This window comes from Macrotis lagotis, chromosome 5 (genome assembly GCF_037893015.1).
Source record: "Macrotis lagotis isolate mMagLag1 chromosome 5, bilby.v1.9.chrom.fasta, whole genome shotgun sequence".
NCBI classification, from domain to species: Eukaryota; Metazoa; Chordata; class Mammalia; order Peramelemorphia; family Peramelidae; genus Macrotis; species Macrotis lagotis.
In genome coordinates this window covers 259,540,107-259,565,031 of record NC_133662.1, presented here as the reverse complement: position 1 = coordinate 259,565,031, position 24,925 = coordinate 259,540,107, and the positions used below count along the sequence as shown (strand labels likewise).

Below are 24,925 nucleotides of genomic sequence, written 5' to 3'. Positions count from 1 at the left end.
GTGCTTGTTGTGGCCTCACCTCCCTGAGGTCGTGGTCTTCTTCGAGACCAAAGGACAACCAGTGGCAGAAGCAACCTTGGTTATTAAGTCTTTTTTTTTTAAATCGTCTTTTATTTTTTTCTAATGACATATAAAGATAATTTTAAAAATTCCTTTTTTGGTTAAGTCTTAAGTCTTATTGGACAAAATGACTTGTCCTATGCTCATTGGAACTAGCCCCCACCCTGCTCGTGCTGAGAAGGAGCGGAGGTCTTGCTGGCTGCCCCCAGGTTTGGGAGGCTCTTCTCCCCACCCCACCCCAGGGGTGCCTTCCAAGCTCAGCTCCAGGGCCAGTCCTCTGGGAAGCCTCCCCTGGGCTGTGGGGGGGGGACCCCACCCTTCCTCATGCAGAACACATCTGGGGAATGACACAGGCTTCCTCCTATGGGATCCCAGGCCCCCCTCACTCCCACCCCCGGGGGTCCCTCATTGAACCCTGGAAGCGCCCATGGCAGTTGTGTAGGCTGCTGGCTCCCATATTTTACGGAGGGAGACACCAAGCCCCAGAGAGAGCCCCAAAACCTTATGAGTAGGGAATGGCAGGCAGGTCCCCAGGCTCAGTGCTATTTGCACTTAAAGGCTTCCTCTTTTTCTACTGATTTTCCTCTTTTGGTGCCTGGCTGAGGGTGACCCCATTTCCTTCTTCCATTAAAAAAACAAACAAACCTGTGCTGTTCCTCTGGGAGCTTACCCTACAAAGTGAAGAGTATCCAGAGAGGAGTGGGCTGGAACCCACACCTTGGGCCAAGCCCTGCCAGTTCAGCTGGTAACCATCAACCCTGGGGCCGGGTCCTACCTTGAGTTGCCACCAGACAATGAGGAGCTATCGTTGTCCAGAAGGGGAGGCCCATAGCTGTCATGGGGAACCAGGATTTGCACCACCCAGCCCCTCTGGTGCTGAGCTTCTGGAGGGTCTGGGATGCTGAGGGAAGGGAAGGGAAGGGAAGGAAGGGTCTGGGGGCTTGGGTGATGAGAGTGACAGACCTCCTGGGTTTCAGGCCCCACCGCTGTATCAGCAGCTGCCAGTCCTACTCAACCTTCAGCTCAGAAAATTTCTCTGTGTCCGATGGAGAGGAGGGGAACACCAGTGACCACTCCAACAGCCCAGATGAGCTGGGCCACCGGTTGGAAGACCGTCTGGCCGAGAAGCTGGAGGACCTGCTGTCACAGACCCCCGAGATCCCCATTGAGATCTCCACCCAGTCCGATGGACTTTCAGACAAGGAGTGCGCCGTCCGCAGGGTGAAGACGCAGATGTCCCTGGGCAAGCTTTGTGCCGAGGAGCATGGCTATGAGGTGGGTGCACCTCCTTTTCTCTCCCCCTTGCTCCCCTGCCCTACACTTTTGGGGGTTTCGTCTTGGGAACCTCCATCCTTTCCCCCGCCAGCTGGCAGATGAGCAGGGAAGGCTAGCAGTTGAGAAGGCCGGGGAAGGGTCTCTCCCAGATGACCCCCAGAGGTTGGACGCCCATCTTTTGTTCCTCCGATCCACAGAATCCTGGGCAGTTGGGGGAATCCGACTGCGATTCATCAGATGGGGAATGCTCGGATGCCACAGTCCGGACCAACAAGCACTACAGCTCAGCCACTTGGTAACGGCAGGAGGCCGGCAGGGAGGTCACCCCGCCGGAAGGTCGTCACCTCACTGTGCTGCCCAGCATTTCAAATCTGCCCCACCTCCCTTCTCCCCAAAGTGATCGGCAATAACAGGGACACCAGATTTCCCACCCTCCATCTCCTGGGAAAGCGGTGTCCAAATGAAGTTACTTCTCACTGAGCATTTCAATCAAGAATGGCAGGGATCTCTTTTATTGACTCTTCTAGCTACTGTAACATGAATATTTATTTTTGTTTGACATTTTAACACTTTGTACTGTAAAGAGTGAACTATTTATGGCTTATGTATATATTATATATACATAGACAGAGAGACACAATAATTTGTTGCAAAAAACCACGAAGACGGAAATAGCACTTAGGAGCAAGGAGCCTCCGAATTTCTGGGGCCAGGAGTTAGTGCTGCTGATGGCATCGGGGACCAGGCCCTTGGGCCCTAGCAATGATGGAAAAGGCAGAACAAAAACCCACTGGGGAAAGGGAAAACCAGGGAACAGAACGGGAAAAGCCCCAGCGATATTATACGATTCCTAGGCTTAGCCCCAGCAGAGGACAGGCCGGAGGTGAAAAGAGGAGGTGGGGTCTTAAACCTCAGAGGGACGGGGTCTCCTATGGGAATGGAGGCTGGTTTTATTGCTTGTTCTCTTAGCAGCACCTGGCTTACAGGTCCTGGTCCAGTGCTCCTGTGAGCTCACCAGCCTCTCCAGGTCGAGCCCTGGTGTGTCCGGCACAGGCCGGAGACCTCTCGCACAGCTCAGGAAGCCCCGGAGCATCTGACCAGCGCTTGTCTCTTCTCCACCTCCCGTCCGCTGCCCTCCTGTCTCCTCGGGCGGAGGTGACCAGTGCTGGGATGCAAACTCCACTTTCCAGTAGCAGTTCCAAACCCGTCCCTTTAGTGTGTATTTATTAATTCTTGACTATTTAGAAAGCCTCGGGACCCTCCAGTCGGGTGTTCGTCCACAAGAGCCAGACAACATGGGAAATCAAGCAACTGATAGGAGATTCCCCATTCCTTACCTCCCAGCCCCCTCCCCCAACCAGAATGTCATGCCCCATCATGGGTCACTTAGCAGAAAAGACCGAGGATAGCTCTGGGCCCGGAAAGGCTCCATCCCGACCTGTCCCAGGAGCAGAACCCATCCCACCACCAAGGGGGGGGCTCCTTTGGCTGAGGAAGAAGGAAGGAAGGAATGAGCTTCAGGGCAGACCAGTGTTCCTGGGGTCCCCCTCTCTGGTCCCTGCCATGCTTCTTCCTCCCTCCTCCTCTCTGCCCCCCCATCCTAGGAAAGTGAGGTGGATTCTGGCAGTGCCCTGCCTTTGTATATAAAGGCATAGAAATGGTTCCAGATCAAAAACGTCTCATTCCCTCCCCCCATCCCCCCAAGTGCCGCCCATCCCTCCTGTGGGTCTCACAGCCTAGGCAGGCAGGGCAGGAGGGTCTGGGGGCCAGTTTTCTTTACTCATTGGGTACATCTGTTTGTTTACACGTAATGTTGAGACATTGATTTTAATTTTCTGGCTATAATTAATAGCCCTTTGACAGGATCAAGGAACCGTGGGTTTCCTTCTCCTTAAAGCAGTATTGTATGAGCTAAATTATTCCATTTTATAAAATTTCTGTAGCTGGACTACATGAAAGATCTTAAGTTATGGCATTTTTATTATTATTTTATTATCATCATCATTGTCATGATCATTTTTCTGTCGATCAGAAGGTTTGGTTTACCGTGGAACACAAATGATTACGTATTTATTGCTGACAGTGAACTGTGTGATTTTATAAAGGAACAAAAGAAACACAAGTGACATGGACATGATTTGAGCCTTGGGAGTCTGGCTGGTCTGATGCCTAGAACAATCATCGGCTGCCGCGGAGTCCGGCCTGGAGACCGCAACAGACCCAGCCTCCTCTTCGTGTGCACTGATCGGGCCTGTCCACCCGAGTTCCAATGCAGGCAGAGGATGATGGAGTCTTGGCTGAGCGGCTACAACCCCAGAATTCTCTGGAGTCCTCTGGAGAAACCACCCAGGCTCCCATGGGAAGCAAGGAGAGAAACTGCCCAGCAAAGACCTTGGACCCCTGAACAAGATAGAACAACTGTGTCACAGGGAAATAAGAAATGGCAATAAAACTCCTATCTTCCCTCCCAGTCCCAGAGGCACCTTGACTTCCTTCCGTCCTAATCAATGGGGGAGGAGGGAATGGGTCAGAAAAGAAACGGCTACAACTATCTCTGCAAACCTGCCAGAGTAGGACATCCTCCAGGGCAAGGGCTCCAAATTCCTGCCTCTAAAGGAGACAAGGGCCTTCACTTCATTGTCTCCTCCTCCTCTGATTAGCTTCCCTAGCATCCTAAACCTTTAATAAGATTAGGGCCCAGGGGCGGCTAGGTGGCACAGTGGATAGAGCACCGGCCCTGGAGTCAGGAGTACCTGGGTTCAAATCTGGTCTCAGACACTTAACAATGACCTAGCCGTGTGGCCTTGGGCAAGCCACTGAACCCCACTGCCTTGCCAAAAAACAAATAAGACTAGGGCCCAGCAGATTCCCAAGTTGACCAAGGTTTTTGCCTTGGTCCTTCCAGGTCATAAACATCATCACTCGTTGGTGCCTCTTGGCATATGATAGCCTAGTCTTGTCCCCGATTACCCCGTGTCTTCCTTTCCTCAGTCTTCAAGCTCAGAGTGGCCCAGAACAGAACAGCTTCCGCTCTGGCAAGATCATTCCCTAGAATTTTTTCACCATCTTGTCCTATCCTGAGTTTTTTTTGTTGTTGTTGAAATTTTATTTTACCAATTGGAGGCAAAAGTAGTGTTCAACATTCATCCCACGGCAATTTATGAGTTCCACATTTTCCTACCACCCTCCCTTCCCTCCCTGATCCCATGGCAGCAAAGAGTCCAGTAAAATTGTACATATGAGATCACATTTAACTATTTTCTTATTAGTCATATTGTGAAAGGAATTAGAAGGGGAAAGAAAAAACCATGAGAAAAAAGTTTTTTTTAACCAGTGCACATTGTATGCTTTGCTCTGCATTCTGCATTTTTTCCCTCTGATGTGGCTGGCACGGTCCAGAAAAGGTCTGACTGGCCGAGAGGAGCTGCATCCATCGGGGTTGGTCATCTCGCGTTGCTGTTGGTGTGCAGCGGCTCCCTTTGCTCAGCATCAGTTGCTCATATTTCATCAGATCACATGTTCCATATTCCATCTTCTCCAGTCTGACCATTTCCTACTCCATCCCATTCATATACCATCACTTGTTCAGCCAGTCCCCAGGGGATGGGCATCCTCTCAATTTCCTATTCTTTGCCACCCCAAAAAGAGCTGCTAGGTGTTATTTTGATCATGAGACTTTTCCTGTTTCTTATGATTTCTTTGGGATGTGTATCTAATAGTGGAATTGTTGAGTCAAAGGGTATGATCAGTTTTATTGCTCCTTGGGCACGCTTCCACATTGCTCTCCACAGTGCTTGGATCCCAAGACTCCACCAGTAGTGCCTCAGTTTCCCCATTTTTTCATTTTCTCCAACATTGTCATCTTAGCCAATCTGATAGGTGTGAGGTGATACCCCATAGTTGTCTTTCATTTGAATTTCCCTATTCAGTAATATTTTGGAGCATTTTTATAGGACTACATAGATTTTTTTCCCATCTGAAAACTGTTCATGGGGGAATGACTTGTAATCATAAACAGTTGAACCAGTTCTCTATATATTTTAGAAATGAGTCCTCAATCAGAAACAGCAGGGAAAATGGTCTCCCAGCTTTCTGCCTTCCAATTTTAGCTGCATTGGTTTGAGGTCATCTTTTTGGTGTGCTGACTTCTCCAGGACAGGCTGGGATCTCGGGTTCTTGAGTTCCTGGGTTGGCCCTAACCCATCTGGGATTGTCAGGGTCATTCTGGAGATCTCCCTTCATTTTGGGTGTCTTTAGGGACCCCACCGGTGGAGCTGGGGCGGCTAGAGAAAACGGCTGGTAACTGGGGTCCCTGCAGAGAGCTCTGCAATCAGGAAACAAGCACTTATTAAGTGCCTGCTGTGTGCCAGAATAAGCCCTGGGCACATGTCACAAAGCAAAAGCCGATGTGCATCTCCAGGAGCACATCATCTGTGGAGAATGTAATGGGGAATGTAGGGGGTCCTGGAGTCCACAGAGCCCCTGCCTGGAGTTGGAAGGCTCTAAATTCAAATTTGATATCAGACACCTACTAGTTGTATGACCCTGGACGAGTCATTTAACTGACAAAAAGGCAGAGGAAGCTGGGAAGGCAAAAATGTAAAAATGTTCATAAAATGACCCAGACTCTCCCCTGAACCCGTCATACAACCGCCAGTTTGTAACTTGTATTGTGGGTGCGGTTAACCAGTACACACTCAACCCTAGGCAGCATCGATCAGGTCCCAACATTGACCACTGGGCTTGTTTGTGGGCTGGACGCTGCCTGCACACCCACCCCCGGTTGAAGCAGCACAGATTGCCCAAGATAATCCCGATGCCCAGATGATCAGAGGCGGCTTCCAGGGGCCCCCGGGGGCATCCTGGGGCTACTTCTTAGAGCAGCCTCATGGTACCCCCTGGTGCAGCGCCAGGATCTTCTCCCGAGTCTGGGAGGGGCATGCATTCATCTTGGGGACCCAGATTTGGGGCGGATCACATTCAGTCCAACTGCCTGTTGGTCAGGTTGTCCCACTGGGACCCCTTGGAGCAACAATTATGCTCCTTTCCATTCCAGGTTCCAAATGAACTTCCTCACCTGCCCCTGGGTGGTTTCCTAATGCCAACTTCACTTTTTGTGTCGAATGATGCCCAGAGGGAAACCAGTGGGACTATCGGGGCATAGGGGACCTTGGAATAAAGCCAGTGCTCAGAGTCCCTGGGCAGGCCTTCTCCTGGTAAGGTCTTGGGTTTCAACCAAGCCTCAGACGCTCACTAGCCAAGAAAGCCAAGGCGGGTCCCCAGACTTCTGCCTGCCTGGGTCTCCTGGCTGTTGACCCAAGGCCAGCCTGATAGGGTCGAATTGGAAAGTTCTTTTTGGATGAAGGTCATCATCTGCCAGGTTCAGACTGACCCACTGACCACAGGATCCTTTCGGAGTGGTCAAGTCCATCTCCCTCTTGTTTTGTTTTTGCTCCTGCTTCCCAGGCAGGGAAACTGAGGCCCATGGGACTCAGCACTGGCTTAAGGCTATGGGGTCAATGGGAAAGCCTGGGTTTGGCCAGACTGCCCTCAGGCAAAACTCAAGTCCACTTGGCTTGGTACAGGGGCTGCTCAAAGGCTCACCAAGAGATGGGGTGAAAATGCCGGTTGTGGGAATATCTCTGGTTTCAAGGATCCCTATTAGAATAACGGAGGCTGTGGGGGGGCGGGCAGGAGAGTAGGCTAGGGTCTTGAAGATCCGGGTTCAAATCCCTCTTCCGACACTAAGTGACCCCTGCTGTAAAACAGCAACAATAGTACCACCATCCGGGTTTTGTGAGGCTCAAGTGAAATAATGCCTGAAAAATGGTCTCTAGGCCTCGTAATCATAAGCCCATTTTGCCTTGATCTGAGAAGTCTTTTGGGGTGTAAAGGTTTTCAGGGCAGGGCACTGCACCTCCACCACCCCCCAACTCCCCACCATAGAGCAAGTGTTGGGCCTCAGGGCCTCCTCCCCCTACACCCCCCCTCCAAGTCCTGCTCCACCGCACACAAGGCCAGCTCCAGGTCATGCCCCTGTTGGGGACAGAAGGACAAAACAGGTCACTCCAGGGAGGTTGGCCCAGATGGGGCACCCCAAGGCTGGGCAGGACATCCACTGTCCCAGACAGGAACATCCCTCGGGTCTCATCTCCACATGGGTCCGAACCAGAGGCTGTAGGGCCCCAATTCCTGAGCAGCACTACCAGAGACCCCCTCTCCTACAGCATCTTGGCTGCTGAGAGAAGCCAATGGCCTGTAACGTGACGGACTGTGCATCTAATAGAACCATTAAATAAAAATAAAACAGAAACAAAACTGTTCTGTCTGAATTAAAAAACAAAATGATTCCCCAAATCCTTGTCATTAACAATTCAAGTCAGAAGAGTTCATTAAGAGAATGTGCCAGTTTGCTCTCATTATCTCCAGCATATTAAGAGTGACCAAGCAAGGGAGGGACAGGAGAGTGGGGGGGGTCTTGAAGGCAGGCGCAGCCGGGGAGGACACCTCCACATCCTGCCAGGACACGTGGTCTCAGGAAGTGGCTGGCGCCCTTCGCTCCCTCATCTCTCATCTTGCTCAAGGCTTTGGTATTTGCTATAAAATATTCAGGATTAGGGGTAACCCCCCACCCTCTCACTGGGTAAAAGCCCATTTGGCACGCAGCTCCCGTCCTGCCACTTAACCCTCATCCCCAGAGAGCCAGCAGAAGTCCACAGGAAAAGCAGCTGATCCCTGAGACCAGCATAAACCTTCAGACAGCAAGGGGGGGGCGGGGTCAGGGGCCTCTGGACACACTCCAGGCCTCGGGTCATTTCTAGAAATGTCTCTGCAAAGAGACAAGGGAGACCACGAGTCTCCTGACCTGATGCTACAAGAGGGTGCAAGCCCTGACCCAGCAGAGCCTGGGTGACTGGGAAAAGGTCAAGGAAAGGCCTCGAGTGACCCCAGGGCACTGGGAGGGGCCTGGTTCAACCCTTCATTGAAGGGATAAAGCCCCAGGCCCAGAGGGTTGGAAAGTGAGCAGCTGCCGGAGGGCTCTGCCCACTGGACCACGCTGCCTCTCACACATTCAAGCACAGGACAGAGGCCAAGGTCCAGAGAAGCCAGCTGCCCCCAGGCCAGGAAGGCAGGTGCCCAGGGGGAGCCTGCCCGTGCCACCCATAGCAAAACCAGCCCGGCCCAGTCATGTCCCCTTCTTGCTGTTTCCCACATGAGCATTCTTGGACCCCTCCAACTGAAGGTGCTTCTGGCTGAACTGTTTGATCAGGGTCCCAGGGATCAAGGCTACCAGAGCAATGGCCAGCAGCTTCAGCAGGGTCCCCCAGGAGAAGATGTCATCCAGAGAGGTGACGGTGGACAGGATGGAGCCGGTCTGTACGCAGATGAAGTTGTACGGGATCAGTCCTGGAGAAGCAAAGTTGAGAAGGGTCCAGGAGTCAGCTCGGGGGACTGTCCTTGGCCTCAGGGGAGCCCTCCCACCAAAGGGGATTTCTGGGCCCCTCTTTGTGCCTCTCACTTCACATTTCCAGCCTGTTTACATTTCCAGCCTGTTTTTCTTGCTGTTCCAGCTTCAGGGAGTCTGGGCCTGGCCCCAAGGGGGTTTTCAGTCTAGTTCACCAGCCCTCCCCTTCCCTACCTGCCATCTGCTGCCTCCAGGCACTGCCCTGTCCATGCTCACCACCAAGTTCTAGAACCACATGGCATCCATAAGCCCTGATTTTAAAGACCTTAGAGGGGCCTCCTCCATTTGTGTCCTTGCTGACCCCGACTCGAGGAGCCCAGGTTGGCTCCTGACGATGCCCTAAGCCCCCCCAGACACTGGAGCGTACAAGCACCAAACCCAAATTCTCTCCATGAGTTGTATCCCCATCTGCCCCATCCTGCCACCCCCCGGGCCCCTTAGCTGAGGCCCCACATGCTCCTTGTCCCCCACTCGTCCCCATGTTCTGGAGTAGCTGTTCCTGGGTGGGGGAAAGCTCCTCTGCAGCCTGACACCTCCCACCCCCAGGCCCTCCCAATTTTGCAGCTTGGGAGGCCCAGGGCGAAGCTCAGCAGGCGCTGGCATGGATGCGGCCCCCCACCGAGGCGCTCACCGAGGAGGACAGAGAAGAAGAACTGCGTGATGGGGATGTTCAGAATGGGGGACGAGAAGTTCAGGAACCAGTTGGGCGTCATGGGGAAGAGTCTCAAGAAGAGCAGGAAAAAGAACAGGCTGTTCCTGTTGTCTTCTACCTGCAGAGTGCAAAGTGAGCAGCCGCAAACACAGGCCTGGACCCAAAATCCACCACGGGGTGCCCCGGGCTTGGAGGCCCCCCCCTGCTGCTTGGGGGCGGGGGGGGGGAGCTGCAGGGCAGCATCCTCCAGGTTGCCAAGGCTGCTCAGGACAGGGGCCCCCAGGAGCGATCACCATGTGCCTCTGCTCTCTTGGCGGATGAAGGATCTGCTCACATCCCTAGACTCCAAGTCTCACCGAGGGCAGAGGGCTCAAAGGTGCATAACTAGGTGTGTTAATGGCTAAAGGACGGAGTCAGAGTCTCAGCTCTGCCTCAGGCTTTGTGTGTGTTCCCCGGACTGGGCGGGGCAGGGTTCCTATTTTCAAAAGAGGAGCTGCTCAGATAAGGCTCGGAGGCCTCGGCCCACCCAGGCCCAACCTCATCACCATCAGCGATTCTGAAAGGCCAGAGCAGCCTGCAGAGGACTGGGAAGGGCGCCTGCTGCCCACCTCCTGACAGGCCATGATATGGGTAGGGGGCCCCAGCAAGAATGCACCCCCAGAATGGAGAGTCCCTGCAAGATCCCAAAGAACACGAGGATGTTCAGAAGAAACGAGGCCACCGTCCTAGATGGTCGACCTTTTCTATGGTGCAAATGAAAATGCTCTTATTTCTGAGGTTTTGTTAATTAAGTGTAAAGTAAAACAGAAAACTGCTCGCTTCTGGCGAGGGTCAGAAGCTAAGCCCAGGCCTCCCAGGAGGCTCCTCAAGGCCAGCCAGCACCCCTGAGGGCCCGTGCTCCCTAGCCCAGCTGGTGACCCAGATGAGCTTGGGTCTAGAGGGGTGCCTCCAAAATGCAGGGATGGCACCATGGGCCGATTGTATCAGGTTCCACACCAGCCTCCTGGCATGGGCTCCCAAGGTCCCCAGAGGCCACAGAGGAGCCTCCTCCCTCAGCCCCTTCCCTCAATGGGGCAGAGAATAACTCATAAGCCTCACAGTCCTGCTATTATCCCAATAATGAAGCACAAGCCCCCCCCCCCCCCAGCATTAACCTCCTCACCTTTTTTTGCAGCATGGCTACCTTATCCGGGAAATAGGAGACCACCAACTGTTTTCCAAAAGCGCTGGAGAGCAGGTAACAGCAAGTGGCACCCACTGAGGCCAGGACGCAGCACAGGACCAGTCCCATCCATGGTCCGAATAAGGCCCCGGCCAAAATGTTCTGCAGAGAAAGGGCCAGGGTGGGGAGGAGGAGAGACTGAGCCTGGGGGCAGGCCCTATGCCGGCTAGCAGGGAGACCTTGGGAAGGTCATTTCCCTCATCTGTGAAGGGAAGGTGCCAGACTCAAGGAGCTCCAGGTCCCTCTCACCTAGAAAGAGCGACTCTCTTGGGCTTTTGGAGCCCAGCAGAGGCTGCCATCGGCAAGGCTGGCTCCCCCGGCTCCCCAAGGTCCTAGCAGCTCCCAGGGCCAGGAGGGGGGTGAAGGCCGGAGGAGGAGACGAGGAGACTCCAGACGGGGCTAACAGGGATCCCGGGCCCTGGGGGGGGCTGCCTGGCAGGAGGGGCCCCAGACTGGGTGCAGGGGGGCAGGGAGGGCGCGGGGCTCACCAGGAAGCCGGAGCCCGGGATGGCGAAGCACTGCTTGTAGAGGTAGGCGCAGCAGAAGAGCAGCAGCACGTAGGCCTGGTGCTCCCCCTTGTAGGCCTGGAGGAACCCCGAGAGCTCCCGAAGCTCCTCCAAGTCCGAGGGGAACTTGAGCACCCTGGGGGGACAAGGGGAGGCCACGGTGGGGCGGGGTCCTCCGGGGGAGGGGGCTGCAGAGACCCCAGCGGCCCTGGGGGCGGCCCTTCCAGAGAGACCGAGGGCGCGGATTCAGATCCTGCCCGACCCACACTGTGCTCCCCCTCCTTGGAGCCCCGCCCCCCCAGAGGTCCCTGTGGGACGGGCCCGGCCGAAGGTGGACTCTGGAGTCCGCCCGGGCTTGGGGCCCGGGGCCCGGCCCGGCCGAAGGTGGACTCTGGAGTCCGCCCGGGGTTCGGGCCCTGCCCCCACCGGCGGGGCCCATTAGACCCTCCTCCCCTCCGGGGCACCCCTCTCTGAGGAGCAGTTGCAAAGGCTCTACACTGAGCCCCAGGCCCGAGCCCGGCTCCCCGGACCCTCCACCGTGGGGGGCTGCTCGGGCCCGGGGGCCAGATCCTGGGGTTCGCACCGGGCAGCGCCCGACGTCCTTGACAAAACGGGGTGCCCGAACTGGGGGGGCAGGGGCGGCCTCGCAGAGGTGTGACACTCGGGGTCCCCTGGAGGGCAGGGCTTAGGGCCCCCCGCCGGAAGCCGGGGCGCAGAGGAGTGCCGCATCTCCTCCCGGGGAGCCCCCGCCCTGCGCCCCGGGGTCTCCCCAGTCGCGGGGGGCTCTCGGCGCATGCGCAGCCGTGCAGCTTTCGTAGCCCCCCCCCCCCGCACTGCACACTGGGGGGGCCAATGGACTGAAGAGCAGGAAAGGAGGGGAGCGTGGGGGAGGGGCGGGCCCGGACCGCCGGAAGTGGGGGCGGGACGGAGCCCACCGGGGCCCGGGGGAGGCGGGGCGCCCCGGAAGCGAAGGGGAGAGGAGACCCTCCCGGGGGGAGCGGCCTCCCCCGGGGCCCCGCGACACCCGGTACCTGGGGCCGGGCTCCTCGGCCTCCCCCTCCGCGCCGGGCCGGGTCTCGCGCCTCGGGCCCCGCGGCAGCCGGGTGGACAGCAGGTACAGGGAGAAGGTGCAGACGCCGAAGACCAGCAGCAGGCCGAGCAGGGGCCGCATGGCCGCGCCTCCGCCCCGCGCCCGGACCCCGGCCCTCGCGCCTCCCGGCCCAGGGTTAGGGCCCAGGGACGGGAGGGGCGGAGCGGGTGGCCCCCGCCGGCCCCGCCCACCCGGCGTCCGAGCGGACGAATAGAAGCGCGGCCCCGCTCTCCCGGCCGACCCTGTTCCGTCCCTAGCCAATAGGAGACAAGGGAGGAGGAGGAAGGGGCGGAGCAAGCCATTCCCTCCTCTGGTTGGTGAGGCCACCCCGCCCCTGATCCAGGAAGGACGAATAGAAGGAGCGGCTGGCAGAGGAGGGGCGGAGCCAGACTGGAGTCTGACCTCTGCCCCTACCTCACGCTTTGTTCTTGTGCCAACCAGCGCGCGCCAGCCCTGCCTGGAGAGGCCGGGGCGGTCCTAGCTCCGCCCTCTGACCCCGGCCCCGGCCTCCCGGGGGGCGGGGCAGAGAGCGCGGGGGCGTGGCTGCGCGGCTCGTGACCCCCCCAGCCCAGAGACCCGGCCTCACTCCTGCTCCGGGTTCAAGTCCCGTCCCAGGGAGTCGCCGCGTCCCCGGGCCCCGACTGCAGAATGGTCCAGCGCCCCCACGTGACCTCCCCCCAGGCTCTGCTCGGGAACCCGGCCTGCCCAGACCCCAGGATGCCCCGCGCCGTGGGGGGAGCCCGTCGTCCTCGTTAGAATATATTAGCATGCTGATTTGCATCCAAGCCGTGATGAAGTCGGGCCTCCTGGGAGCCCAGGGTGGGGCCCCCGTGGAACTGGGTCCGAGGGCGCTCCCTGCCCCAGAGCCCTGCCCACTGTGGCGGCCCGCTGCCCGCAGGCGAGCAGGGTGGGCACGACTGCCCCTGTGGAACCGAGCCTGCGGCTGGGGCCCCGGCCCTGGGGCCAGGAGGCCCCGAGCTCAAGTGTGCGCACGGCCTTGCCGGGAACCTACAGAAGATGGCCCCAGGCCTCTCGGGTGCAGGACACAGGCCCCCGAGTGGTCATGCTGCGGCCACAGCTTCCTCAGGGGTAACAGCCCTCCGGGCGCACTCGCCGTGCCAAGCTCCTTTACTCCCGACACTTGGACTAGGTCAAGGTGTTGAGCCTGCCGCAGCACTGTGGCCTTTGCCCACTTCACTCTCCCCCTCCCCAAAGAGAGTGTTTCTGGTGAAACTCATCTCTTGGGCCTCTATTTCTGCCCTCGAGCACCAGAGGGCACGGATAACCCCACCCCGATCCGTTCGGTAAAGGGGTCCCTTCCTCACCCCGCTAGGTTTTACCCCGTGGGAGCCGGCGTCGAGGAGGGAGTGCTAAGAAGGCCCCTGCTCTCCAGGAATCTCGGAAAGTCTCTGGCTTTCTGTCCTTTCTCTCTGATTTATTCTCAATGGAACTTAAAGAGGTAGAAACCAGCTCTGAACGAGCCCATCGAGGAGCCCTACCTCATTCCAGTGATCTCGGCATAATGGACTGGGCTCTGCATAGCTGTGGACAGACAGGCTTGGACCTTGCAAACTAATCCTTTTATTCTTGTCTGTTTGGTTTTACAAGGTAATGGGGTTAAGTGATTTGCTCAAGGTCATACAGATGAAGCTGGATTTGAACCCAGGTCCTCCTGACTCCAAGGCTCTCTCCACTGCACCACCTAGCTGCCCCATGATGCTTTTATTCTTGACATACAATCAACCAGCAAATAAACCAGGCTAAACAAGGCATCTGCCAAGTAGCTGCAATGGGGACCCACCTCCATCCTTCCCCTGCTCCAGGCAAGAAACTCAGGAGGTTTTTAGAAATGTTTGGTTTGGGAGTAGCTATTTGGTACAGTGGATAGAGCATCAGCCCTGGAGTCAGGAGTCCCTGAGTTCAAATCTGGTCTCAGACACTTAATAATTACCTATCTTGTGGCCTTGGACAAGCCACTTAACTCCATTGCCTTAGAAAATCTAAAAAAAAAAAAAATGCTTGGTTTGGGCTTGATTAGTTCTCCCTTCTGGCAATGGGCTGGTCACAGTGCTAATCTTGGGCTTCCAGCAAGGTCACAAAATGCGATAAGGCAGCAGAAATTCTGGAGGAACTCGAACCTGAATGGACTGAGACTACCTTATTATAATATAAGGTTATCATTTGAGAGCTAGAAAGTCATCTATTTGACCACCACTGCCTTTTACAGAAGAGGAAAGTGAGGCTAATAGAGGTTGTGACTTTTACAATGGCAGGTTGTTCTTGGTCCTCGTGGCATCATTGTTGTGGGGTTAATGGTCCGAGAACCCTGCTACCTCCATGGAGGTCCCTCTCCCTGTGCTGGCCTCTGCTCCTGTTGCTATCTCTCAGCACTTCAGGGGTTGGGGAGAGAGCCAGAGGGAGAAGGGGGCCAGCTGCCCCTTCTTCCCTCGAGCCCTTTCATCTCTTTGCCATGAAGTCCCAGAGACTCTCCCCTTCTCCACTCAATATGAACACAAATCCAGAGAACATTGTCTCTTTAAATATGGCATTCTCGGGTTCAGTTGGAGCTGGTATTTGGGGAAGGAAGGTTATTTTAACACATCCATTCATTCCATAGGCATTTATTAAGCCCAATTTGGTGCCAGGCCCTGAACGAAGCATTGGAGATATAAAAGCAAACAGTCCCTGCCCTCCAAAAGGCAGTTTGTAGATGGTTGGGCTATTTGTAGTTTATTGGGCTGTTGAGAATAAATAAGACATCCACATATAACACATACAACATACACAAAGAGACAATTTAGCTTCATATCTTAAAACCTTCACAGACTCGAGTCCTTTCCTTCCCAGTATCCCCAAGAGGTAGATCAGTGTCCCAGTACAGGTAGAAATTGGGGGTGGGGTGGGGGCTAATACCCATAATACAGGCCACAGGCAAGGGAAAACAAGAGTGGGGCCTCCTGCTGACTCCCAGCTTCAGGCCCCTTGGCTCTGAAATAGCTACAGAAAATGCCCTCAATGGTCCCTGAATCCAGGGGGACCAAACACAGGAGGCTGAAGGAGCCAGGCCACAACAAATACTGTCACCTCCCTGAAAAACGCCCCCCATCCTCTTTCACTCTTCAGATTGATCTTCTGGTTCTAAAACCCTGTGGCTTTCGGTGATCCTGCTCAAGACAGCCACAAAGATGCGTGCACCCTCTGCTCCCTTCTCTGCCTGGATGGCGAAACAGCCACTTCTGTGTGCACAGCTGCCCGACTGGAGTATCTAGCAAACGATGGGCTTGAAGGCTGCTTCATCATTTTCTCTCAGGACAATATCGTACCTGCACATCTGGGGCCTGAGAAAAGGAAAAATACAATTGCATCAGTCAGCAGCACTTGTTAAGCCATTCTATAGTTGCTGGCATCCAGATACAAAGACAAAAATGAAAAAGGCCCTGCCCTCGAGGAGCTTCCATTCTGTTGGAGAGATTCAGCATGTAAATCTTAGATATACATGAGAACAATCCTTACTCAATAAATAAGATAAAGACCAGCTAGAAACAAAAAGGTAAAACTGGGAATGGGGGCCAAAACTGTTGCCTGAGAACATCAGCTAATTTAAGGTTAGGGTTCAGTCTGGATGAAGACAGGAGAGTGCTTGGGACCAAGTTGTTTTTTTCTGCAGGTACTTGGTCAGAGGAATCCTCATCTAAGCTGGAAGTGAATCATTGTGTTTATAGAGAGAAGGCAGTGTGGTGCAGTGGATAGAGCTGGCCTTGGTGCCTGGAAGATCTGGGCTTCAAGGCCGCCTCTGACCTATGAATCAGGCTCTCCTTGTTCCAGGAAACATGCAATTATGAAACCCTTTCTGTACACCAGACACTGCACGAAATCACCAGGCTCAGAAGATGCTGCCTGCACTGGGAGAGAATTTCCTCCCTTGGGAGTTCCCTAAATCATTGAAATTATGGGTCTAGTCTCGATCCCTTGCATTCTCTTATGTGAACCCCACAATAACCCTAAGAGAAGTAACATGATTCTTATTTTCTATTTTACAGTTGAAGTTCACATTAGTGAAAAACACTTTCAAAGACAGGATCTTATTTTAGTCCCCTAAAAACCTCTAGCTAGGTGCTCCAGATAATATTATTACCATTTTCATGTTCCAGATGAGGAAACCAAGGCTGAGAGGATGAGTGACAACCATTGAAGTAGAATCCAGATCTTCCAAACTGCAGATCTTGCTCTACACACTGGGACCTGCTTATCACTAGCTAAGGTTAAAAGCCTCCTTTTTGTCTTGTCATCCTTACAATGACACTACCCTTTGTCTTGACCCTCTCAAAGACCCTGCCAAAAATCAGAGCAGTGTCAGATGGCATCAGTAGCCTGGCTGACCCTTGATTTTCTTCCTACCTGTCTTTAAAAAAAAATGTCTCCATAATAAAAAGAAAACCAGGGGTGGCTAGGTGGCACAGTGGATAAAGCACCGGCCCTGGAGTCAGGAGTACCTGGGTTCAAATCCGGTCTCAGACATTTAATAATGACCTAGCTGTGTGGCCTTGGGCAAGCCACTTAACCCCATTTGCCTTGCAAAAACCTAACAAAAAAAAAAACATAATAAAAAGAAAACCAAACACCCAAAGCAAATTGTATAAGTCTGCAGTTAGGAAATTTGTGGAATGAGCAGAAGGAGTCCCTGACCTAGAAAGGAATTCAGGAGATATTGTGTCAATCATAAATGATTGCCAATGATGATTACTTTTATTCTCCAGAACGATGACTTCATCCATGTAGGGAACTTCCCAGTTAGGAACCTTCCCCCACCAATTTCAATTCATTTGGAGCTGATGGTCTTTGTCCTCAGAGAAGTTAAATGACTTGTCCAAGGTCACAAAACCAGTACATGTCAGAGACAGGAGCTGCATCCAGAGCTCCCTAACCCAATGGATAGGCCTCTGGCACATATGTCACCCTACTTTTCCCAGGAGAATCAAGATAAAAAGAAAATAATTTTCTTGGTTCTTCTATTAGCTAGAAAAGCAAGATATGATGAGAAGGAGACTAAGAAAGGGGAGAAGTGCAAAAGCTTCAAGACTGAATAGGGATTGGGACAATTAGGTGGCTCAGTGGATAGAGCACCCACCCTAGAGTCAGGAGGACCTGAGTTCAAATCTGGCCTCAGACAATTAATAATGACCTAGCTGTGTGGCCTTGGGGCCACTTAACCCCATTGCTTTGCAAAATAAAACAAAACAAAACAAGACTGAATAGGATCCCAGCAAGGAAGCAGCTGCCCAGGGCATGTTCAGCCAGTTTCCATCCTTCCTTCTCTGTTTTCCTTCCTCCCATCCACACACACATACCCCCTACATCTGTCATGCCTTGCTCTTTGGTGGATTACAAAAGTCCTAACTTGTTCTTCAGATGCCATCTGGCATTTTAGTTGGCTGACTGCAACACAACAATAGGATGGAGAGGATAACAGCTAGCAGTTATAAAACACTTTACATAGGGCACCACATTTGATCCCCAAATTCCCCAAAAGAAGACATGATGCTGTCTAGAATGGAAGCTCCATGGATCTTGATAGAGCAGCTAGGTGGTGCAATGCATAGAACACTGGCCTTGGATTCAGGAGAATGAGAGGTCAAATCTGGCCTCAGACACTTGCCACTAACCAACTGTGTGACCTTGGGCAAATCACTTAACCCTTGCATCCATATCTGGCCACTGGATCTAGATAGCTCTGGAGAAGAAAGTGAGGCTGGTGACTTAGCACAGCCCTCCTTCACATCCAATTCATGTGCTTATCATGGCATCACCTTCCTGATGTCATGATCCTCTTTGAGAAGGAAGGACAAAATCAACTTGATACTAGGGATGTACTTCAGAAATGTTTTGCTGATGAAAAGAAATAGAAACATACTTCCCAGAATCCCCTCGGTGAGGAGGGGTTTCTATGATAACTAGCATATGCCCATCTCCATTAGCTTATCTCCTTGGCAAATCAAAGGTATATTACACCTATAACATCTCTACCAGCACAAAAATACTAATAATGCAGCAAAGACCTGTAGAAAACGTTTCTAAATGTCCAACCCCATTTTACATACGAGGAAACCAGATCAGAAAGGAGATGTGACTTCACCTTTCACAAAAACATGCACAGGCACAGCCAGAATACAGCACCCCATCAGACAAAATCAGCAACCATTTTGCCTTCACATGCTATTTTAAATCATAAGCAATATCCTTGCAATCTAAGAAGATTGTCTCCTGAGGTTATTGGTCCCTACTCCACCCCCTTTTCAGTTCCTTGCTTTGGGAGCTCTCCCTCTGGCCCACTGCTGGAGGAGTCATCAGACCCATTCTAACTCTCATATGGGAAGACCCAAACTGTGGTAGTACTTTGCTTACTTCTCAGGGTGCGTGATCGACCTCAGCTTGATCCAGATGATCCTGAGTTTGTACTTGGGCCAGAGCACTGGCCCCGTAGAGAATCCCAAGGAGAGGCCTTTCACCTGGTCAATGTCCTGAGAAAACCTGGCAAGGAGCCGCACCTGCTGATACTGCTGAAATGTGGCAGGCTCACTAGAAGAAAGAAAGATATGGTTTTTAAAAAAGAGACATCTTCTCATCAAATCAATCAACATCAAGGGATGTGAGGATAAGGGTGTACCACTTATACCTCCATTATACATGTGTCCTGTCCTCCATATGTCCTATCTGTATACCTCCATATTCCTGTGTCCTATCCATGTGTCTCTATACACACATGATCTGCCCATGTACCTCCATGCTCATGTCTTCACCGTCTAATTCCATACAAATGGGTCCTGTCCATGTGCCTTTTCTTGCAGCACCCCACCCTGCTCAGCCAAAGGTACCTGGCTTTCTTTGCTTGTCATTCTCTCTCTTCTCCTACTCTTCCACTTCCATCCTTTCCCTCCCCATCTGGCAAAGACCTAGTTCACTCATTAGACATCATTGGACGATAGACTTGGAGCTGGAAGGGACATTAATGGCTAACCCACTCCTTTTACAGAGAAGGAAACTGAGGATTCCAGGGAGAGATGTTCCATATCCCGGAGCAGAGGAGCTATTTAGGCTCTTTAACTTATAACTGTTGTCTGACCCCGTAATCATAAAACATAAGGTCCTTGAGGGCAGGGACAGTTTCATTTTTTTTAATTTTTATTGAAGGTATTATTTGAGTTTTACAATTTTCCCCCAATCTTGCTTCCCTCCCCCCACCCCCACCCCACAGATAGCACTCCGGGACAGTTTCATTTTTGACCATGCTTCCTGGTGCCTAGCAAAATGTTTGGCTTGAAACAGGTGCTTAAATAGTCAACAGTCAACAGCAAGCTTCTACTGAAGCACTGGGGACACAAGGATAAAAATGAAGCTACTTCGGCCTGAAGGATATTAGAATTTATTGGAAGAATATTAATATTGTAGCTCAATCGTGTCCTACTCTTTGTGATCCCATTTGGGGTTTTCTTGGCAAAAAAATTGAAGTGTTTTGCCATATCCTTTTCCAGCTCATTCGACATGAGAAAACTGAAACAAATATGGTTAAATGACTTGTCCAGAGTCACACAGCTAGTAAGTGTCTGAGGCTGGTTTTGAGCCCATAAAAATAATTCTTCCTATTGAGGGGACGCCTCTCATTTAGGGAATGGCTGAATAAGTTATGGTGTGTGAATGTTATGGAATACTATGAATAGTTGGACTCTGAGGAAGCATGGAACGAATTACAGGAACTGATGCTGAGCAAAGGGAACAGAACCAAGGATACAGCAACATTGTGAGTAGATGAGGCTCCTCTCGGCAGTTCAGAGAGCTGGGACAACCCTAGGAGGCCAGCTATGGACAGTGCTAACCCCATCCAGAGGAATAAAAACAAACAAAAAACCCTACAGAATCTGAATGAACACTACATTCAATTTTTAAAAATTTCTCTTCTGTATTTCTTTCCTATCTCTTGGTTTTCTTTCTTTTTCCTTAATCCTAACTCCTCATTCAGAAAATGACTAATCTGTAAACATGTTAGACACAAACATGTTTGTATAATATTCACTTGATTGGTCACTATTGAGGGGAGAGTGGTGGGAAGGGAGGGTGGAAGGAAATGATGTAACTTAAAAATATGCATATGCAAGTGGATGAATGCTGAAAAACTTTCATAACATGTAATTGGAAAAATAAAATGTCAATTGGAGAAAAAAAAAAGAGGAGTCTTCCTGACTCCAGGTCCAGGATTCTGTGCTCTACAGCCCCACCTAGCTGTCCTAGCTCTGTCTACTACACTAAGCAAAGTTTCATGAGTTTCAAGAATGAGTCAATTAAAATAAAAATTAAAAGACACTTTCTGAGGTAAGGGAGGGAGAGGAGAATGATAATTCTGTCTAGTGATTCTCCAAGCCCTGAAGGACCACAGAGGTCTTCCCTGATACACAATTGTCCCAGAAGATCCTCTCCAGTGAAAGAAAAGGGAAGGGTAGAAGAGTAACAATGGAGGGAAATAATGAATAGAGACTAAAAGAATATTAAGAGAGAAAGAAGGAAAGTCTGATAATTAGAAACTGGAACAGCAAGCAAGAAAGAAAAGGGGCCTGGGAATACTGACAAAAGTTATAGGACCATAGAGGAAGAGACTCTTGAAACCAAGTCTCCCACTTTATAGATGAGGAATCAGAGGCCCAGAAAAGAGTCATAATTGGCTCAAAGTGCCATGAACATGCCAGAACCCATGTCCTCTCACTCCAAATTAGGGCTTCTTCTACTTAGAGATCCTGACCTGAAGGCAGGAAAGATGAAGAAATTAAGGACAAGCATAGTTAATAACCAAACAGCTACACAAACTGGAGCAGAACCAACCAGAAGGTGGCATGACCCCTCCTCAGCTGGCAAGGTTCTGAGTATGGAATTCTAAGATTTAGAGGTGAAGGAGGACTTAGAGATCATTGAGTCCAAATCCCTCATTCTTCAGAGGAAAAGAGGTCTTTAACATCTAATCTAAAATTCCAAGGACCCAAACTAACTCAGATTTCTACAGCTAAACCCTCTCAGCTAACAAGTTGTGCTGGTTACTAAAGATCTCTATAGTCAGAGATACCACCCATGCAGCTCCTTCACTGCAGCTGGAGGAGAGAGCTGCCACCACCCAACAAACAAGAGGAGAGTCTTCCCAACATTTATAAAATGGTCCCAAGAGATAAACTTGACACTGTCCACACCCTTCAACAAGATAGACACTTCCACCCCCACAGAGACATACACACACACACACACACACACACACACACACACAACATCCACAACTTCTGATTTAACCCCAACAACTTACTGCCTAATTTTGGATTCTATTGTATTGCCATCCTGATCTGTTAACTTAATTGAAATATAACCTCTTCGTATATTCTTGTTCCAAGTCATGATATCCACAAAGTAGTGATATACTGTAAAGAGAAAGAGCCTGTGGTCAGAATCACACCAGCTTCATTTTGTATCCATGCCAATAAAAGAAGATGAAGGAAATCCTGGTCTCCCTAATGATCTTTCCTTTCTCCTCACCTTCTCTTTAGATCCTGCCTAAGAATCCCAAAGAGAGACAAAGGACCTCCTTATATGGGGAACATGGTCCCTGGACCCATGTGGGTTTGGGCCTGAGTTTTTCCTGTGTTCTTTTACTGGAGAAATAAAACTTGTTCTATATTTGATGCCACTAAGTCTGAATGCTTGTAGAGGAGAGAGGGGGACCTTTGACATCAGGGTTACAATGGTATGTGAGTCAGAGCTTCCCTGTTTGCCATAACAAGGGCAGGGGCCATATCTTATTTATCTTTGAACTTTAGTTCAATTTAACAAGCCTTTATTCAGTGCCTACTATGTCCCCAGGTACAGCAGTCACAAAGACAAAAATGAAACAAACCTCGTACATTTGTATAAGTCAATATAAATTATATTCAAACATTTTGAAATGAATAAAGTAAGAGCCTTGTGAATCTTTTGCTGAGCCTTGAATGGATCCAAGGATTTCAAGATGTGTAAATGTGGAGGAAGAACCTTCCAGGCAACAAGCTCAGCTTGTGCAAAGATATGGGGGAAGTGTCTAGTATAGGGTCCAATGGAGTTCATTAGCAGTAAAATTGAGAGAGGTGGACTGCAGCCACTTTGTGAAGATTTTAGATCTCCCCCAGCACCTAGGACAGCACCCTGCAAAGAGTCACTTCAGGAGTCAGGATTGAGACCAGAACTGGAAGAGACCCCAGAGGCTGTTGAGTAGTCCAGTCTGCTCATTTTACAGGCCTCAAGGATCTGTGATCTCATCCGTATACATCTTCCCCTCGATGACCCAGAACTCAGGTCCTCTGTGCCTCAATAGATGGTCTTCCTGAGTACCAATAACTAGAAAAAGTCATTCCCCTGTGGCCCACTGGCTATTGCCAGATCCAGCTTGGGAGGAACTGATAGGACTCGTTCTGCTCCAGTGAAGCCTTTGAGAAGATAAGATCATCTTCCCATCATGAGACCCCATTGCTTTGAGAAAGACTTTGAATAGACTCTGAGCCCAATAGCCAGCTGGATGGTCAATGGATAAAAGGTGGCCAAATTCAACTCTCAGCAGTTGCCTATGATGTCCTCACAGATACTGAGGATGGCTTCTTCATCATGTGTCTTACTCTCCCTTGCAGAGCTGGGAGGTGGAACATTGACTATATTGTCAGATTTTTTCCAATATATTGCTCAATTTTCCTGGTTTTTTTCTTCCTTTCCTCTTCTTTTTTTCCCCTTAAAATAATATTCTTTATTATATGAAATGACTTTCTGGGATGGGAGAGAGGGAAGATACAGGGAGAAATCTGTTTTGAAACAACAAAACAGATCAATAGAAATGGATTTAAAATTTCTTCCTTTCTGTTACTAGAAAGGACATCATTTTTATCTTCCAGGGTGGAGGTAGTGTGGCTTTGTCCTACGACATCATGAATCCCATACCATTTTAGGCATCCTGAGAGGATAGGACTGAATTTCACAACTCCTGTACTGGGGGATAGCCTACCAAGTATCCATTTGTGGTTCCTGGCATAATGCATCACCTTCAGTGATTCAAAGAGAATTTGCTTTTTCTCAATTGTCTTTTTCAACGAGAGCTAGAAAAGAAGTACGTACATAAAACAGGACTGGCAGAAAGAGGAGTCTTGATAGTTATAACACAGAATCTGGATTGAAGGGGTTTTGAAGATAGATAAAGGTGGAGTTAAAGGCAGGGCTGTCAGGTAGCTTCCACATAGGCAGTTTAGGAGCCAATCTCATTGGAAGTCTGGGGACACCACAGTCAGAGACAGCCATGTGCTTCTGGGTCAGGTGCCATAGGAGACCTGAATCCTAAATTAGGGATCATAGTTCTAAAATTAGAAGGGACCTTGTACATTATTCTCATTCAGCCCCTGCATTTTTTAGATGAGTAGAGTGAAACCCAGATGAGGGGTTAAATTACTCACTGGTGGTCACATGGGTAGAATGCCAAAGTCCTGAAAGTGGATCACCTTTTTCAGAACCTTTCCATATCCCCCTAGGGCTTAGTTCTTTGAATAACTTTGTACTTAGTCTCTATTTCAAGCATTCTTCTCTGTATCCATGCTATTTTCCCCATATGAGATATGATCCTTGAGGGCAAGGATGATTTCATTTTTGTCTTTATAGCTCTAGCCTCTAGTTTCTGGCATTCAACAATTTCGTTTTTTTTCTTTTCTTTTTTTTTTTAAAGTTTTTGCAAGGCAATGGGGTTAAGTGACTTGCCCAAGGCCACACAGCTAGGTAATTATTAAGTGTTTGAGGCCTGATTTGAACTCAGGTACTCCTGACTCCAGGGCCAGTGCTCTATCCACTGTGCCACCTAGCTGCCCCTATTCAACAATTTCTTAAAAAATGGTTGTTGAAGAGAATTGCAGAATTGGTTGTAATGGAGTTTCAGAACCCAAAGACTGATCCAGAGGCCCAAGTTTTCAGTGACTCCCAAGTCTTCAAGGGTCAACCTGTCCCCCCTTGACCTTAGCTAACATCATAACCCACTATCAGATAGTTATCAAATAGCTTTTTGAGGGACATTTGCGGGGGGGAAAGGAAAGAACACAGGTCACTCACTGCAGAATGGCTTTTCACCAGCTGTATCGAAAAAAGCTTTTGTCACAGGAGGATCGTTTTCCTTTGAGTAGTTTTTCCACTGATCAGCATAGTAACCTATGAAGGCAATGGGAAAAAGTGAATGTAACCTGATTTTAAAGGCAGTGAGGTGGCACAGTAAATAGAGTACCACGCTTGGCATCAGGAAGATCTGAGTTCAAATCCAGTTTCAGACATTGACTAGCTGTATGACCCTAGGCAAGTCCCTTCACCCTGTTTTCCTCATCTATTAAATGGATTGGAAAAGGAAATGACAAACCACTCTAGTATCTTTGCCAAGAAAATCCCAAAGAGGGATCACAAACGGTGAGACACAACTGAAATCACTAAATAACAACAGACCTTATTGTACAACTTCAGTTCTTCCTGGAGTTCTATATCTCAGTGATGGGAGCTCTCCCTTCACTGAAGCAGATTGCAACCCCCCTCATCAATAGTCTTTTAATCACTCAGTAAACATCTATTAAGCCTATGCTGT

The 24,925-nt window shown here is 50.8% G+C and overlaps 3 protein-coding genes across 18 annotated transcripts in view; 1 reads left to right on the top strand and 2 right to left on the bottom strand.

Moving 5' to 3' along the window:
• The window catches only part of MAP3K13 (mitogen-activated protein kinase kinase kinase 13), a 179,451-nt gene extending 174,800 nt beyond the window's left edge, over positions 1-4,651 (top strand). For 15 of the 16 annotated variants that reach the window (XM_074189574.1, XM_074189569.1, XM_074189568.1 and 12 more), the window contains 2 exons: positions 1,038-1,335; positions 1,533-4,651. In XM_074189574.1, coding sequence (XP_074045675.1) covers positions 1,038-1,335; positions 1,533-1,634 — 400 coding nt within the window. In that variant the 3' untranslated portion in view covers positions 1,635-4,651. The remainder of the gene's footprint in view (positions 1-1,037; positions 1,336-1,532) is intronic. The other variant, XM_074189579.1, reaches the window with a different exon arrangement.
• Positions 4,652-7,656: 3,005 nt separating this feature from the next.
• Positions 7,657-12,474, bottom strand: TMEM41A (transmembrane protein 41A). Its single transcript, XM_074189580.1, has 5 exons — positions 12,212-12,474; positions 11,163-11,316; positions 10,615-10,776; positions 9,432-9,570; positions 7,657-8,742 (listed from the first exon to the last, which is right to left on the bottom strand). Exons 1-5 carry the CDS (start codon positions 12,349-12,351, stop codon positions 8,522-8,524), a joined length of 816 nt encoding a protein of 271 aa, XP_074045681.1. The 5' UTR covers positions 12,352-12,474; the 3' UTR covers positions 7,657-8,521.
• Positions 12,475-14,981: 2,507 nt separating this feature from the next.
• The window catches only part of LIPH (lipase H), a 31,818-nt gene continuing 21,874 nt past the window's right edge, over positions 14,982-24,925 (bottom strand). Inside the window, exons 7-10 of the mRNA XM_074189562.1 lie at positions 24,409-24,504; positions 21,608-21,719; positions 18,673-18,846; positions 14,982-15,608 (exon numbers count right to left, since the gene is read on the bottom strand). Of these exons, the coding sequence (XP_074045663.1) occupies positions 15,536-15,608; positions 18,673-18,846; positions 21,608-21,719; positions 24,409-24,504 (455 nt within the window). The 3' untranslated portion in view covers positions 14,982-15,535. The remainder of the gene's footprint in view (positions 15,609-18,672; positions 18,847-21,607; positions 21,720-24,408; positions 24,505-24,925) is intronic.

What these genes read in the sequence shown, in the direction of transcription:
- TMEM41A (XM_074189580.1), bottom strand. Translation starts at nt 12,351, where the DNA reads ATGCGGCCCCTGCTCGGCCTGCTGCTGGTCTTCGGCGTCTGCACCTTC. An exon ending in GCCGAGGAGCCCGGCCCCAG is followed by an intron (nt 11,317 to 12,211) that starts GTACCGGGTGTC and finishes TTGTCCCCCCAG; the next exon opens with GGTGCTCAAGTTCCCCTCGG. An exon ending in TCCCGGGCTCCGGCTTCCTG is followed by an intron (nt 10,777 to 11,162) that starts GTGAGCCCCGCG and finishes CTTTCTCTGCAG; the next exon opens with AACATTTTGGCCGGGGCCTT.